The sequence below is a fragment of the Chionomys nivalis genome, chromosome 4 (genome assembly GCF_950005125.1).
Source record: "Chionomys nivalis chromosome 4, mChiNiv1.1, whole genome shotgun sequence".
Lineage (NCBI taxonomy): Eukaryota > Metazoa > Chordata > Mammalia > Rodentia > Cricetidae > Chionomys > Chionomys nivalis.
In genome coordinates this window covers 64324832-64341654 of record NC_080089.1, presented here as the reverse complement: position 1 = coordinate 64341654, position 16823 = coordinate 64324832, and the positions used below count along the sequence as shown (strand labels likewise).

General features: G+C 45.1%; 1 protein-coding gene across 5 annotated transcripts in view; it reads right to left on the bottom strand.

Moving 5' to 3' along the window:
* Positions 1 to 10650: 10650 nt before the first annotated feature.
* Positions 10651 to 16823, bottom strand: part of Dpp8 (dipeptidyl peptidase 8) — a 55914-nt gene continuing 49741 nt past the window's right edge. For all 5 annotated transcript variants that reach the window (XM_057766636.1, XM_057766635.1, XM_057766634.1 and 2 more), the window contains one exon: positions 10651 to 14750. In XM_057766636.1, the coding sequence (XP_057622619.1) occupies positions 14628 to 14750 (123 nt within the window). In that variant the 3' untranslated portion in view covers positions 10651 to 14627. The remainder of the gene's footprint in view (positions 14751 to 16823) is intronic.

Here is a 16823-nt window from a genome sequence, read left to right as displayed (position 1 = left end):
AAAGAAAGGTATATGGAATAGAGAAAGGCAAAAGCCCAGAGGCAAAAGGTGGATGGGATAATTTATGTTTTTTTTTAATATTTATTTATTTATTATGTATACAATATTCTGTCTGTGTGTATGCCTGCAGGCCAGAAGAGGGCACCAGACCCCATTACAGATGGTTGTGAGCCACCATGTGGTTGCTGGGAATTGAACTCAGGACCTTTGGAAGAGCAGGCAATGCTCTTAACCTCTGAGCCATCTCTCCAGCCCTGGGATAATTTATGAAAAGCTGGCTAGAAAGAAGCCAATCCAAGGCGGGGCATTCATAAGAAAGAGTAAGTCTCCACGTATTTATTTGGAAGCTGGGTGGTGGGCCCTTAAAGAGCAAAGGAAAACAACTATACGATGATATACGGATATACATGCAAGCAAATCACTCATAAGCATAAAACAATAAAATACACCTAAAAACGTCATTCTGAAACAATACTAACGTTCATATAGAAACACAAAGGACCCTGAGTAGCCAAAACAACCCTGAACCAAAGGACACAGCGGGAGGCATGGAAGCAGCTGATTCTAGAACAGCACAGGGCCACAGCTCTTTCTTTTGTTGTTGTTGTTGTTGTGTTTTTTTTCCAGTTATTTTCTTTTTTATTTGGTTTTTCGAGACAGGGTTTCTCAGTGTAACAGCTGTGGCTGTCCTGGCACCAGCTCTGTAGAGCAGGCTGGTCTTGAACTCACAGAGATCCGCCTGCCTCTGCCTCCCGAGTGCTGGGATTAAAGGTGTGAGCCACCACCGCCAAGCTAGTTGTTACTTTCTTAGTAGTATTTTAATTCATTCTTTGAGAATTTGATACTTGTATAAAACACATTTTTAAAAATGTATTTATTTATGTTTATGTGTTTTGTGTGTATGTATGCAGGTACATCATCCTAGTGTCCCTGGAGTCCAGAAGAGGACATTGGATCCCCTGGAACTGGAGGTATAGGCGGCTGTAAGCTGCCACGTGGGTGCTCGGCATTGAACATGAGTCTTCTGGAAGAGCAGCTGGTGCTCTCAGTCCCTGAGCTATCCCTCCAGTCCTGTACAATGGTTTTGATCATACCCACCCAGTGCTCTCCTCAATGCCTTTCAACACATTCTCCTCCTAACTTCATGTCCTTTTTCTTTTTTAAACAACTCACTGAGTCCAGTTATTGTTGCTCATGTGAGGATGGGTATGGAGTCATCCACTGGAGAATTGGCAATCTACTGTTGGCCACACTCCCAAAGAAAACTGCTCTCTCTAACCCAGGAGCCGTCAACTGCCAATGTCTCCTCAGCTAGGGGTGGGGCCTCCCCAATCCATGCTGGATTTAAGGTTTTTTTTTTGTTTTTTGTTTTTTTTTTTATGTGTATGGGTGTTTTGCTTGTATTTAAGTCTGTGTACCACTTGCATGTTTGGTGCTAGTGAGGGTCAGAAAAAGGTGTCAGATCCCCAGGAACTGGAATTACAGTTACTAGCCATCACATGGGTGCTGTGTTTTCCGGAAGAGCAACAGTGCTCTTAGCTCCTAAGCCATCTCTCCAGCCTCCAAGCTGGAATTTTCTCCACACCCCTTTTTGTTTGTTGTTTTTCTCTTTCTTTCTTTCTTTCTTTCTTTCTTTCTTTCTTTCTTTCTTTCTTTCTTTCTTCCTTCCTTCCTTCCTTCCTTCCTTCCTTCCTTTCTTTCTTTCTTTTTTTTTTTTTTGAGACAGGGTTTCTGTGTGTAGCCTTGACTATATCCTAAAACTAACTTGCACTGTAGACCAGGCTGGCCTTGAACTCACAGAGATCTGTCTGCTTCTGTCTTCCATGTGCTTGAATCAAAGTTTTGTGCCACCACCTCCCAGCTCAAGCTGGAATTTTAACTGACTTGATCTTGTGAATCTGAGGACAGCGACGTGAGCTCATGAGGGCATGCGTGCCGTGTCTAAAGAAAGCATTTCACAGGACTCCTTGCCATCCTCCAGCTCTTACAGGCTTCTACCCCTCTTCCAAAATGTTGAAGACAGGGGCTTGATGTAGATGTTACATTTAGGGTTGAGTAGCCAGTCACCTAGTCACCATGTTTTGACTAGTTGTGAGTCTCTGCTTTAAGTACTACCCACTGCAAAAAGAAGTCTCTCTCTCTCTCTCTCTCTCTCTCTCTCTCTCTTTCTTTCTCTCTCTCTCTCTGTGTGTGTGTGTGTGTGTGTGAGCGTGCATGTGTATGGGTACATGATGCGTGTGCAGGCACCAATGTCACAGGGGCCGTGTAGAGGTCAGAGAACAGCTCTGTGGAGTCAGGTCCCTTTTTCCATCTTTCTGTGGGCTCAGGAGCTTGAACTCGGGTTGCAAGCCTTGTGCAGATGGCAGTTTCATCCCCTGAGCCATCTAGAAGGCCTTCCGCCTTATATTTTGAGGCAGGGTCTCTTATTGAAATACCCAACTTTGTATGTGGGATAGTGGGGATTGTAACTTGGATCCTCATGATCACACAGCAAGCAAGTCATCTCTCCAGCTCAGTTTTGGGTGTTTTCATTTACCATGTTTCCCCGTCACTCAGGAGTGAAAGCCCAGCTGCTCACGATGGAGGAGGGCTAGATACCCAGAGCCCTCCTCACTCTCTGTGGTCCACCCAGACACCTTCACTTTGGCGTTGGATCTGATGTGGCTTGGTAGAATATTGGGAGGCAAAGGCAGGTGGAATTTGAGACCAGCATGGTCTACAAAACGAGCTCCAGGTCATCAGGGCTACACTGAGAGACTTTGTCTTGAAAAACAAACAAACAAACAAAGTTTTATTAACTTTTATGTTTTATGCATATGAGTGGTTTTTGCCCCTGTGTATTTCTGTGCATTATATGCATGCCTAGTGTCTGAGTCTAGAAGAAGGTGTCAGATGCCCTGGACTGGAGTTACAGACAGTTGTGGGCTGCCATGTGGGTGCTGGGAATCAAACCCAGATCCTCTGGAAGAGCAGCTGTGCTCTTAAGCACTGAGCCTTATCACCAGCCTCACAGACACGCTCCTTCTTCTCTCCTTCTCTCCCCTTCTTCCCTCCTGGCATGGCTAGAGTGTAACCACTTCCCGGCACAGTCTCAGCTCCTCTGTGAAGCAAGAGATTATAAAGCTCTATTCTGCGAACATCTTCAACCAGTACACCTCAGAGGCTCTTTACTCTAGCTGTGCGTTAAGATCACTTGGGGAGTTTATAGAAATTAAACGACGACAGGACCCTCCTCTTTGTTTCGATGTAATTGATCCCAGGAAGAACTCAGACACCACGTTTTTAAAAGCTCCCCAGGCAACTGTAACAGCAAGCAGGCTGAGGAAAGCTCTCCTCTTGGCTTGAAGCCTCAGTGGGACGTCATGAGAAAGGATCCCGATGCTCTGTTCTGTTCTCTTGAGCTCAGTGTCTGTTCTTCTGCTAACCCTGTGCTGTTCTGGTTACTGTAGCTGAGCTGAGATCAGATATTATAATGCCTCCAGCTTTGTGCTTTTTGTTCAACTGTGTGTGTGTGTGTGTGTGTGTGTGTGTGTGTGTGTGTGTATGCTTCAGGAGGCTAGAGGTCAAACTCAGGTCTTTCTCAGGAGAGAGATCCAGTTTGTGTGTGTGTTGCATGTACATATGGGCTGTAGGTGTGCATACTTATGTGTATTCACAGAGGTGCGAGTAAAACTTTGGGTGTCCTGGGGCTGGAGAGACAGCTCAGAGGTTAAGAGCACTGCTGATCTTCCAATGGTCGTGAGTTCAATTCCCAGCACCCACATGGTGGCTCACAACCATCTATGAGATCTGGTGCCCTCTTCTGACCTGCAGTAATATATACAGGCAGAACATTGCATACAAAATAAATAAATTAATTAGTTAAAAAAAAAAAAACACCTTTGGATGTCTTTCTTATCCTTCTTTGCCTCACTGATTCCAGACAGGTTTTCTCACTGACGCAGAATCTCATCATTTTGGCTATGGCCAGCCAGAGAGCTTCCAGGATCTGCCTGTTTCTATCCCTAATGCTGGGATTACAAGTGTGCATTGCCATGCCCAGCTCTTTAAGTGAATCCTAGGGATTTGAACTCAGGTCCTCATGCTCTATAAGTGCGCTTAGCCTCTGGTCATCTCAGTGTTTTTAGAGACACGATCTTTTGTTGGCTTGGAGTTCACCAAGTAGGCTATGCCAGCTTCCATGGAGCCCCAGGAACCCACCTCCTTCTGCCTCCCTGGTGCTGGGCTTACAAGTGTTAAACCAATACACCAGGTTTGTCACGTGGGTTGTGGGGAGCAAATGAAGGTCTTCATACTTGTATGGAAAGCCCTGTACCTAATGTGTTTAGAATTTTCACCATGAAGGCATAGGCATATTGGATTGTATCAAATACTTTTCAGCAGCTTTTGCTTGTTTGTTGTTTTTGAGGCAGGGCTTTTCTGTAGAGCCCTGGCTGAACTCACTCTGTAGACCAGGCTGGCCTTGAACGCACAGAGACCCACCTGCCTCTGCCTCCCGAGTGCTGAGATTAAAGGCGTGCGCCACCACTGGTCAGCCCAGCAGCTTTTGAGATGCCCGTGTATATATTTTTTCCTACTACTGGAGATTGAAGCTCTTACCACTGAGCTGTATTTCATTGGGAACTTATTTCTCTTCTTCACCCTGGTAGATGACTTGCATACAATGAGCCGTCCTTGTAACCCTTGGATAAATTCAGCCTGATTAGTAAAGGATCTTTCTGTGTGCTGTAGGGCTCAAGTTGCTAGAATTGGATTGCTTTTGTACATACTTTGCATCTGTGATCCTTAGGATATTGGTCTAGAGTTTTCTTCCTATTGTCAATAGAGATTTAAGAAATAAATGCACATATCTGCAGCCAGCTGGTGACAAACACTTTAAGAGCTCATCAGAGAAAGGGCAGCATTTTCAATAGATCAAGAAAGATCAAATGTCAAATGGTGAAGCCTAATACTCCGTACAAAGACCAATCCAAAATAGATCAAAGTTCTAAATGTAAGCCCTAAAACCATGAAACTCTGAGAATAAAACATGGGAACTATTGTTCAAGGCTTTGGTATAGAGCTGGACAAAGTGGTGCATGCCTGTAACCTAGCACTTGGAAGACTGAGGCAGGAGGATCATGAGTTAGACGCCAGTCTGGGCTACTCAGTGAGATCCTGTCTCAAAACAAAGCAAAACAAAATAAAAACAAACAAACAAACAAAAAGCCCCAAACCCACAACCGCCTTCCTGAAAAATAAAAACCAGGGCTAGAGAGATGGCCTAGCAGTTGGCAGCACTTGCTGCTCTTGTAGAGGACCAGAGTTCAGTCCCCAGCTCCCATACAGTGACTGACCACCCACTGCAGCTCCAGTTCCAGATCTGACCCTCTTTTCTAAACCTCCTGGGCATTACACACATGGAGCACATACACACACAGGCGAAACATTCATTGCATTAATTACTTCTCCATTGCTGTGATAGAACAGCATGACCAAAACCACTTATAGATGAGTTTATTTTGGGCTTATTGTTCCAGAGTTCATCACCATCACAGGGGGAGCACGGCAACAGGCACGCAGACACGGTGGCAAGCGCAGCAGCAGAGCGCACATCTCCACCCACAGGCAGGAAGCAGACAGAGTGCACTCAAATAGCACATGGCTTTTGAAGCCTCAAAGTCTGCCCCCAGTGACATTTCCTCCACAAGGCCATACCTCCTAAACCTACTCAAAGTCTGCCCCCAGTGACATTTCCTCCACAAGGCCATACCTCCTAAACCTACTCAAACAGTGTCACCAACTGGGGACAAAGGACTCAGGTGCCTGGGAATATGGGAAACAGCTAATTAAAACCACCACAGTCACAGACATTTTTAAAAAATATTTATTTATCATGCATGCAATGTTCTGTCAACATGTATCCCTGCACACCAGAATTGGGCACCAGATCTCATTACAGATGGTTGTGAGCCACCATGTGGTTGCTGGGAATTGAACTCAGGACCTTTGGAAGAGCAGCCAGTGCTCTTAACCTCTGAGCCATCTCTCCAGCCCAGTCATAGACATTTTTTTTTTAAAAGATTTATTTATTTATTACATATACAGTATCCTCAGTGCTTTGCCTGCAGGCCCGAAGAGGGCACCAGATCTCATTACAGATGGTTGTGAGCCACCACGTGGTTGCTGGGAATTGAACTCAGGACCTTTGGAAGAGCAGGTGGTGCTCTTAACCACTGAGCCATCTCTCCAGCCCCCAGTCATAGACATTTTTAAAAACTTACAAAACCCAAACAAATATACAAACCAAAATAAATGGCTATCAAATTCACGAAAAGCACTCAGAATAGGGGAAGGCAGATCTATACCATCACCCAGTCAAATGGCTATCATCAACACAAAACAGAAAAATGCTGATGGCTGTGTGCAGAGGGAATGCCAGCATGCAGCTTGGGGCTGAGCACTGCCAACTGAACTACATCCCAGCCCTCCGGTATTTGTTTTCTATTTCTTTCATTTTGCGTGTGCTGTGTGCGTGCAAATGCCATGGCTCATGTATGGAGGTCAGAGGTCAACCTTTGGGTGTTGGCTCTCTCCTTGCTAGTCCCCAGTTTGAACTCAGGTCACCTGGCTTGGAGGCAAGTGCCTTTACCTGCTGAGCCACCTCAGTGGCCATGTATTTATTATCTGGAAAACTCTGGAAGTAAGTATCTAGCAAGTGAATCCTATTTGTCTGACTTCACAGACACCCGAAGAGAAGCCGACTAGCTTAGGAGCGCTACCTCCAGAGTCCGTAATCCAACTAGAGAAAGAGAGCCAGCAGGAACTGTATGGTGTAAAATGAAGTACTCGTTCTGAACTGACCGTCATTGAGTCCTCCAACGCTGCAGGTGCCTTCTGGGCAGGGTCTGTTGAGGATGGTTTTATCATTGCCATCTTACACCTAGGAACACAGAGGGTCAGGATACTGTAGACCAGGCCCAAACACCTAAAACTAGCAGGGAGCAAAGGTGCAGCCAGGTTTAAAAGCTAATGTGGCTGCCATTTTGCTTCCACACAGGCAAAAGCTCTGATGGAGACCCAAGCTATACTGACTGAAAATTGAAAGCCTCAAGAGACCCCCACCCCATGTGCTGAGGAGAGGCAAAATAAAACCAGGTCAGGTGACACAATTCTTCCCAGGCCCCCTCCCACTGCCCCAACAAGGTCTTGCTATATTACCCAAGCTTCCTCAATATCTTGTGCTCCAGTGGCCTCCTACCTTGGCCTCCTGAGTGGGACCATGGTGCATACCACCATACCCACTGGGTTCTTTGGAAACTTATTTTGTTGCTGCGCTAGAGATAGGTCTTGCTGTGTAGCTACCCTGGTCTCCAACTTGCAATGCAACTGCCTCCATCTCCTTAGTGTTGGGAATAAAGATATGTACCATCATGCCTGCTCAGATGTTTGCTTTTTTTCCTTTCCCCCTTTTCAGGATTTATTTATTTTTTTATTTTGAGGCGGGGTTTCTCTGTGTAGCCATGGCTGTCCTGGAAATCCCTCTACTGATCAAGGCCTTTAACTCAGAGATCCGCCTGCCTCTGCCTCCCAAGTGCTGGGATTAAAGGTGTGCGCCACCACCACCCGGCCGGAATTTTTTCTTTACCCCATCAGGCTAGTGTGAGAGCTGCTGCAAGTATCCAGCAGGAGACAAGACCCACCCTGGGACAGGAGCAGTGAAAGGAATGAGGAGGAAAGTCTGAACTGCAGAGACAGCTCAGCGACTAACAGGCAAGGCCGACATCACAGCGCTGGGCTGAAACGTACAGGCCTGTGCGAGTGTATGGATATTTATGACCACGTGTTCCTTAACTAAGCCTGCACAGAGGACACACTTCCCAACTTCCTGCAAAGGACTGCACCCGCACCCGAGTGGACTGTTGAACAAGAAAGACTACCTACCCAGGTGTGTGTGTTCCTGGCACGTGCGTGGGTTCACTATGCTGCTGTTTCCCTAAACTTCTCTCTCAAGAACTCAAGTCTGGAAGACAGTTCAGAGATGGCAATGTTTCAGGAAGAAGCAAACAGCAATCTAGACAATCCCAGTGTCTATGTTATAGCTGAAACCTCTATTTCTGTCAGGGGCAGCTTGTTTTCTGAATCGAAAAGCCAGGGCATCAGATCTGTGGAGCACTGTGGGCCAGACTGATGAGCACTTAAATCCCAGCAATTCCTCAAACCATAGCAGCCCCCGCATGGAGCCATGCTCTAATTAGAAGATTCTCACATTGCTGCCCGCCGTATGCACTGGGTGAGTGGGGTTACGCAAACAACAGTGGAAAGGTTCTAGGGCTGTGTTTGCTCCTGTCACTGTGGAAGCTGTGGCCACTGGATATCTCTAATACATGCAAGCTGGTGGGAAGCTGATTTCTCATCAGAAGTCAGTCCCGGCTGAATCAAAGACAAGGTAGTTTCTGTCATGGTGCCACACACAGACTATATACACACATTCAGAGGCAAATCTTGGTAGTGGGGCCAGGGAGATGTCTCAGTTAAAAAGCACATGCCACCAAGTCTAGTCACTAGAGTCCAGTCCCCAGAATTCACATGCTGAAGGCTCAGAACCAACTCCCCAAGTTGCTGCCTGTCTTCACATGCATACTCACACAATAAACACACAAATGTAATAATAATAATAATAAATTTTCTTTAGAGATGGGCTGGGCCTGGCCAGTGACTTCTGGCTACAATCTCAATAGATTACTCTGGTGTTTCACAGTTTACCCTCATGTTGTACTTTTTTTTGCACCCCAAGGTGATGGAGGAAGGTCATTTGTCAATAAACAAACTGCCTTGGCCCATTTGAGAGGCCATCCCTTAGGTGGGTGGAGTAGACAGAATAGAATGCTGGGAGGAAGAGGAAGTGAGCTCAGATGCAGGGCAGCTCCTCTGAGAGACAGACGCCATGCTCTCCTCTCCAGAGCAGAAGCAGATGCGATGAAGCTCCGACCCAGGATGGACGTAGGCTAGAATCTTCCAGGTAAGCGCACCTTGGGGTGCTACACATATGAACAGAAATGGGTCAAGCAGTGTTTAAAAGAATACAGTTTGTGTGTCGTTATTTTGGGGCATAAGCTAGCTAGGCGACCAGGGAGCTGGGCTGTGGGAAGAGGCCCGCAGCTCCCCACTACACCAAGGCAGGACTTTTCCTAAACTGTGTAGTTCTAACTGGCCTGGAATTCACTATGTAGACCAAGCTGGCCTCAAACTCACAGAACACGCCTGCCTGAGTGCTGGGAATAAAGGCATTGATCACTACACCCAGACAATAATTTTGTGGGGTGTGTGTGTATGACATGGTGAAAAGTTTAGGAAATCCTAATTACACAATTACTTTACTTTTATTTTATGTGTACCATGTATGTGCTTTGTGCCAGAGGTGGCACAAAGAGGGCTCTAGGTCCCCTGGAACTGAAGTTACAAACAGTTATTAACTGCTAAGTGAGTGCTGGGATTTGAACCCAGGTCCTTTGGAAGATCAGCGAGTGCTCTTAACTTCTGAGGCATCTCTCCAACCCCAAACTTTTATTCCTAATTTTATATACAAAAGACCCTAGCTGGGTGGTGGCACATATCTTTAATCCCAGCACCTGGGAAGCAGAGGCAGGCAGATTCTCTGTGGGTTTGAGGCCAGTCTGGTCTACAGAGTGAGTTCCAGTACAGGCTCCAAAGCTACACAGAGAAACCCTGTCTCGAAAAGCAAGCAAACAAACAAACAAAAAAACAAAAACAAAAACAAAAAAGACCCTAATAGTCCTGTTTGTTCATGTAATGTTTTATACATAACTACAGAGAGCCATAGAATCCAGATAAACTGTGTTTTGGAACATTGACAAAGTCAACTTGCTGTGAACAATCAGAATTGTTGGCTTGGGGATATAGCTTAGAGACTGAGGACTTGCTTAGGGTGCCAGAGGCCCTGCTTTTGTACAAGTGGGAAAATAAGGATGGCAAAACCTCCAGAATTGTCAAAGAAAAAAACACTACAGCAGGGCTGGGTAGATGGCTCAACAGGTAAAGGAGCTTGCTGCCACATGTGATAACCTGAGATCAGTCCCTGGGACCCATTTCGTGGGTCCTCTGACCTCCACACTCATACCATGGCACAAATAAGTGTAATTTAAAAATTAAAGCATTACGTTAAACTCTTAAGACATCCAGAACCTGCAGATACCCCTATCAGTTTCCACTGGTATGTTCCGAAGCACCTAGTTGTCCAGGGGGTATCTGTCAGTGGTATATCCCAGAAGCCCCCAGTTGTCCAGGGAGTATCTGTCAGGGGGTATCTGTCAGTGGTATATCCCAGAAGCCCCCAGTTGTCCAGGGAGTATCTGTCAGTGGTATATCCCAGAAGCCCCCAGTTGTCCAGAGGGTATCTGTCAGTTCCTGGCTCCAAGCACCCTCTGCCCTGGTTGGCATCTGGGAACCTCAGACAGGGACTGAGCAGCGCTCACACTTCCCACTCAGTGCAGATGGTCGGTATTTGCTTTGGAACTCCCACATAATCCTGCCCCTCAGCCCCAACTTCTCTCTTCACTGCAGGCACGTGACCTGTGTAGCAGCCACTCCACAGGTGTGAGTCACCGAAGCAAAGGCTGGACAGACAGGGAAGGAGTACTGAAGTCAGTTCATTTTAGCAGCATCTTTATTGCAACCAAGAACCTGGAATAAAATGCAGCGAAACTAATGCTTCACATCACACGATTAAAAGCCCTGGGGCTGGAAATGAGGAGACCCATATGCTTACTGGAGAGAGACATGCAGATCATGTACACGTCAGCGCTGAGACAGCAGGCACTTTATACGCTAAAATTAAAGATTCCCCCCATTTCAACTTTGCTGAAAACAACATAAATTTGTATTAGGGTTACTAAAAACCAAACATATAGACACAGCCCCTGTGTCGGCAAGGGAGTTCTGGAACAGCTGTCGAGAGCTCAGCACCTTCCTTGCACAAGCGGTCAGGAGGGCCGACTGGAGAGGAGGGGCGGGGCTGGGAAGGGCCCAGCTGGGGATGTTTCCAGTTTCCTCTCATCTGCTGGGAGAGGACACTCTCACGTTACATAGTTTAGACCAGGCTGAGGCTCTTGTCTAACATCAAGTAGCTCAAGATGGGCTCCTGGGCCTGAGCAAGCACTCTGTGTCCTTATCTCCCAGGACACCAACGAAGACATTTAGTATAACGATTTCAGTTAACTTCAGAATGTTACACTCATCAGAAGTTCTGCTTTAATAAAGCATGCCTAGCATTAAAACAGATTAAATGAACCATTTTTTATGTGGTTCCCTTTAAAGTGTTTCAGAGGAATATATTAATAAATACTTTTTAAAAAGCCCTGTCTTTCTTAAATATTACATAACTACCACGAGGCAGGCGCAGACGGAGGCTGGTCCTGTGTATTAGCCAACTGTGGGGTCTCGGGTGAACAGTCTTTTCCCCTAGCAAACAAGAACACTGGGCTATGTTAAAGATTTGTTCCAGTGGGAAAACTTATGATTCTGTAACAATGCAAGCTCTGACTGGAGTCATCTCACCTGCAGAAAGAACCATGCGGTAAAGGCAGGAAACACCTGAACAGAAGCACACACACCTCCTCCATGGCTCACGGCTTTAAAGGGCCAGACGTGTGTCATGACTGTACCTTCCTGTGTGAGGCTTTGGGAGAGTCAGAAATGGGAAAAGCCATTATCTCCCAAATAAAGAGTTACTTGTTCCTGCTTCTCCAAGAAGAGGTCCACAATTAACACAGATGACAGTTTTCTTGACTACTGTTTTGAGTTCATTTTTTTTCTTTTCCCCTGAGACAGGGTTTCTCTGTATAACAGTCCTGAAACTCACTCGGCAGATCAGGTTGGCCTTGAACTCACAAAGATCTGCCTGTCTCTGCCTCCTGAGAGCTGAGATTAAAGGTGTGTGCCACCACCACTTGGGGCCTATTTTGGGTTCTTAACAATCATCCAATGTAAAAGTCACCTTTTCTCTGACTCCAATTTTGTTCTTTACAGAACAGTTTCTTAAAGCCGTCTACAGTGACCTGACCAGAAGCACCAGGAAGCCTGTTTTGTTAGAAGTGCACGCTCTTAGTCTCTACCCAAACTGAGGGAGCTTGTGCCTCTGTGAGCTCAGGGTCCTGGATGAACCTCCCCAGCTGCTGCTCTAACTGCTGAGGAGCACTACCTGCTGCCCCAGTGCACTGCAGGCACTCACTCCATACAAGCCTGGGAAACTCCACTTAGAGGTGCAGTGGGTGCTTTCTGGCTCCCATCAAACTTCTAGTTTCACAGACTCTTGCCTTTCTCGTTGACATCCACAGTCAGAGGACAGACAGTTTTAGCGTGGCTTCCAATTACTCCACTAACCGATGTAACACTGCTGTAGACAAGCAAACCCAGCCGAGCCACTTTTGTGCAAGTGAGCAAAGCACTTTCCCCTCAGAGAAGTAGAATGACGTTTAAATGACACGGTTATAAATGCAAGAAGAAGCTAGGATAGGTGGAGTTCTCGAAGGTTTGTTTGCATAAAATAAGAGATGTCTCATTGTAAAGCAAACTTAAGGGTGAGAGATTTCAAAAGGACGACTGAGAGCTACTTTATGTCACTCCTCTTTAGAATGTAAGAAGCAGCACTTGAGGCTAGCTGGTCCAGCGAATACCACCTTCAACAGCCAAGACAGATACTTAGGTGATGAGGGAAATACTTTGTTGGGGAAGGAAAGTTACCCAAATCAGTTTAATTTAACTTTGAAAAATATAAACAAATTTTGGCACGAGAAAATGTCATAAGCATTAAAGTCAAAATAGATAAGACAATAAGAAAAAATGTGGACTCTATCATACAGCATAAATACACAGCCAGCAGGTATCACCCTCCCTTCCCCCCACCTCTGATCACCCATGACTGCTACCACCCTCACTAATGTCAACTGCTCTTGGGAAGGGACCTGCTGTGGCAGGGAGAAGGAAACACAGCAAGTTTTCTGGAGTGACTTTTAAATCACTGTAACTTCCTAAACACTGGAGTTTGTGATTAAAAAAGGGTCAAACCCACAGGAGCCTGGCTCCAATGGAACTCATCCAATACTGGAAGGCCCTAAAGAGCAGACACCAACCTTAAAAACCTAAATGTATTCCCTTTAGTTAAGCAGGAAGGCTAAGCCAGGAGGATGTCATGGCCAAGTAAAAAACTGTTGATAGGCTTTCAACACTGAGAGCGCCATGGTTTGTCAGGGATTAGTTTACAGCAAAGAAGTGGTCTGGAAACTTTTTATTTTAAACTAGTGATATCTAAATTACATTCAGATAAAAAAGTTAGCTGGGTTGTGGTGGTGCATTCCTTTAATCCCAGCATTCAGAGGCAGAGGCAGGTGGGTTTCTGAATTCGAGACCAGCCTAGTCTACAAAGTGAGTTCCAGGACAGCCAGAGCTACACAGAGAAACTCTGTCTTGAAAAATGAAAAAACAAACAAAAGTTAAGGTTTAGATCTGTAAGGTTTCTCAAGTTGAAAGGAAAAATAACAAGAAGTTGGAATTATAAAAGTGCTCCTCCGAATGCTGACCCTGTAGCTGCTCTGGCAAAGCCTGGCTTCCTAGTTTTGGTTCCCAGACACACAGGGAGCTTACGTTTACCCGGGTTTTCTAGTGAATAGTTCTGCTGAACTATTTTACTCAGCTCTTAAGCAGAGCCTGGCTGCCTCCTTTCCCCATCACTCCCTGCACTCCCTGTGACCCTTCCACCTCCCGGAGACTCTGGAGCAGCTTAGTAAAGGAAAGGCCAAATGAAAATGGGCGCCATTACATTCTAAGAATACAAAGGAATACATACATTTTCTGTTCCTTAAAGGAGAAAAACTTGCCTGCTAATTTTCAAGCTCTCAAATAATTTGATTAAAATTTTTTTGTCTGTAATTGTCAACATCTTGAGACTTGTGTAAACTCATGCTACATAGCCTTTATGTAAAAGGAAACCCCACTCCATCATATCATCAAAGAAAAAGGAGAATTATTTATACTAGATGCTGTTTAAATTGGTTAAAAACTTGTCAGAGTCCAAGTAAGTATCTTTAGGAGGCCACTAAGTTATCCTTGAAAAATCATTAATGACTGGGAAAGTCATAAGCTTAATGGTAATTAGTTCATGACATGCTGGATACACCCCAAGTGACGAAGCATAAGCTATTCAATTAGACATAAGTGCTATCGATCCATAACTAGTCAGAGATCCTGGAACTGAATCAAACCAATCACTACTATCATATTTTAACAAACCCAGAAGTATACTGTGAAATCCACTAATTAAGTCCAAGAGGCTCACACTGCTAGTAAAAGTGAAAATAGGCTAGTGTGAATATGTGGCGCTGACACCTTGCTTCTTTCAGTATCCTCGTGGTACTGCTGAAGAATCTCTTGGAAATACGTCATTCGTTCTGTGTGGATGGGTAAGGTGTTAGATTACTATCCATTAACTGCAAATTTCTGCATGGCACCAAATTTACTTTTAGAAGTAGATCTTACGTCATGGGTACCAAAGTCCGATCATCAGTCTGGCTTTTCCACTGACTGACCCTCCTCGTGAGGTGTGACAGTGCACACCCGTGTTCTACAGTCACTTATATCACTTTCAGAGCAGCAATGCGTGATCCGAGGTTCTCCTGAAGGTAGTGCAACAGGTGCAGTTCATAATGTTCTCCAGACTCGGGGACTCTGATGCTGTGCCTCTCCTGAGGGTAGATCTTCACAACAAAGAGCAGAGGCAAGAAGACAAAGTTTAGTGATACTCCTCTTTCCAAAACCTTCTAGACACAGTATTTACTTATATACTGCTTTTTGAGACTGGATCTCACGTAGCCCAGGCTGAACTAAAGCTCTTCATGCAGTCAGGCATAACCAACCACAAACCCCAGATCTTCCTGTCTCTGGGCTCATGTGCTAGGATGCTTTCCAGAGATTTCTAGTTGGATCATCAATATGGAACACAGTCTCTTTGTGGTTTTATATTAATACATATTATCCCTTGGCTCTTCTTAACAGCCTTTATGCACCTACCCATAAGGCTTCAGGAGGATTCTTCAGTGGTTCACTGCCTGAGTGTGGTCTGTAGGTTTCAAATGCCACACAAGGTCTAAACTATCTTCAACCCAGCATATAAGAGGTGGATGCAGGAGGATCATGAAACTAAGGCCAGCCTGACCATACATAGTGAAATCTTGTCTCAAAAACAAACAAACAAAAAACTACGTTAAAAAAATCTGTAGATAGCCGGGCGGTGGTGGTGCACGCCTTTAATCCCAGCACTCGGGAGGCAGAGGCAGGTGGATCTCTGTGAGTTCGAGGCCAGCCTGGTCTACAAGAGCTAGTTCCAGGACAGGAACCAAAAAAAAAAAAGCTACAGAGAAACCCTGTCTCGAAAAAAAAAAAAAAAAAAATCTGTAGATAGCTAGGTGTTGGTGGTGCAGGCCTTTAATTCCAGCACTCAGGAGGCAGAGTTCAAGGCCAGTCTGATCTACAAAGCTAGTTCTAGGACTGCTAAGGCTGTTTGGAAAAAACAAAAACCAAAAAAAAAGGAAAAAAAGTCTGTAGACACCACTGGCTTTGAATGTGCCCATTCACTGAATTTAGGTGGAGGTACCCTAGCGGGGTGTGAGATGAGGCATTATCCTGGGAGCTATAGTCGTCTCTATCACACAGATGCAGTAAAAAGAAACATGCCACTTTCATTTAAGTAGTATAAAAACCAGAATTTTATAAACTAGAACCCTGGGGTAGACATCTTTGTAACCCTTACACTACCTGCTGTTTAAACCAGCAGCTCACTCCACCTCAGCTGCACACTATTATAGGGTAGAACTATAAAAATATGGGCGTGGGGGCTTATCCCTAGATTTCTAGCACTTGGAAGGCAGAAGCAGGTGGATATTAGTAAATTCAAGGTCATTGGTGTCTACATAATGAGTTCCAGGTCAAGCAGGAATACAGGGTGAGATCATATTGCAAAAAAACCCAACCAACTTAACAATCACAAAACCAATGAAAACAAAAACATGATACAATAAAGAGTTAACATCTGTATTTTCCAGGTATCAATTCGAGGGTAAAAAGATCCATTTGATGTACTAGGTCAGGTATCAATGGATTACATTTTTTTCAGATTTATTTTTTGTGTATGAATGTTTGTCTGTGTATGTATGTGCACCATGCATATACCTGGTGCTTGAGATCAGAGGGCAGGCAGCATCAGACCCCTTAGGACACTGGTTCTCACCCTTCCTAATGCTGTGGTCCTTTGATACACACAACCTCATGTTGTGGTGATCCAAACCATAAAATTATTTTTGTTGCTACAGCTATAAACTGTAATGTAAATATCTGATATGCAGGAATGCTGAGAACTGCTGCCCTAGAACTGGAGTTACAGGTGGTTGTGGGCCGTCAGTAGATGCTGAGAATAGAACTCAGGTCCTCTGGAAAACAACAAGCGCTCTAAACCCTGAGTCATGTCCAAGGAATAATAGATTTTAATGCGACAGAGTATGGAAATGTCATAAATATGGGTTTAGTTTTCCACAAAAGCTAGCTGGAGGGCTAACTCATTCCTCCCACTTCTTTTTTTTTTTTTTTTTTTTTTCTCGAGACAGAGTTTCTCTGTAGCTTTGAAGCCTGTCCTGGAACTCCCTTTGTAGACCAGGCTGGCCTTGAACTTACAGAGATCCGCCTGCCTCTGCCTCCCTAGTGCTGGGATTAAAGGCATGCGCCACCACCACCCGGCTCCTCCCACTTCTTAACATACACTTAGTGAGGCCCAATTT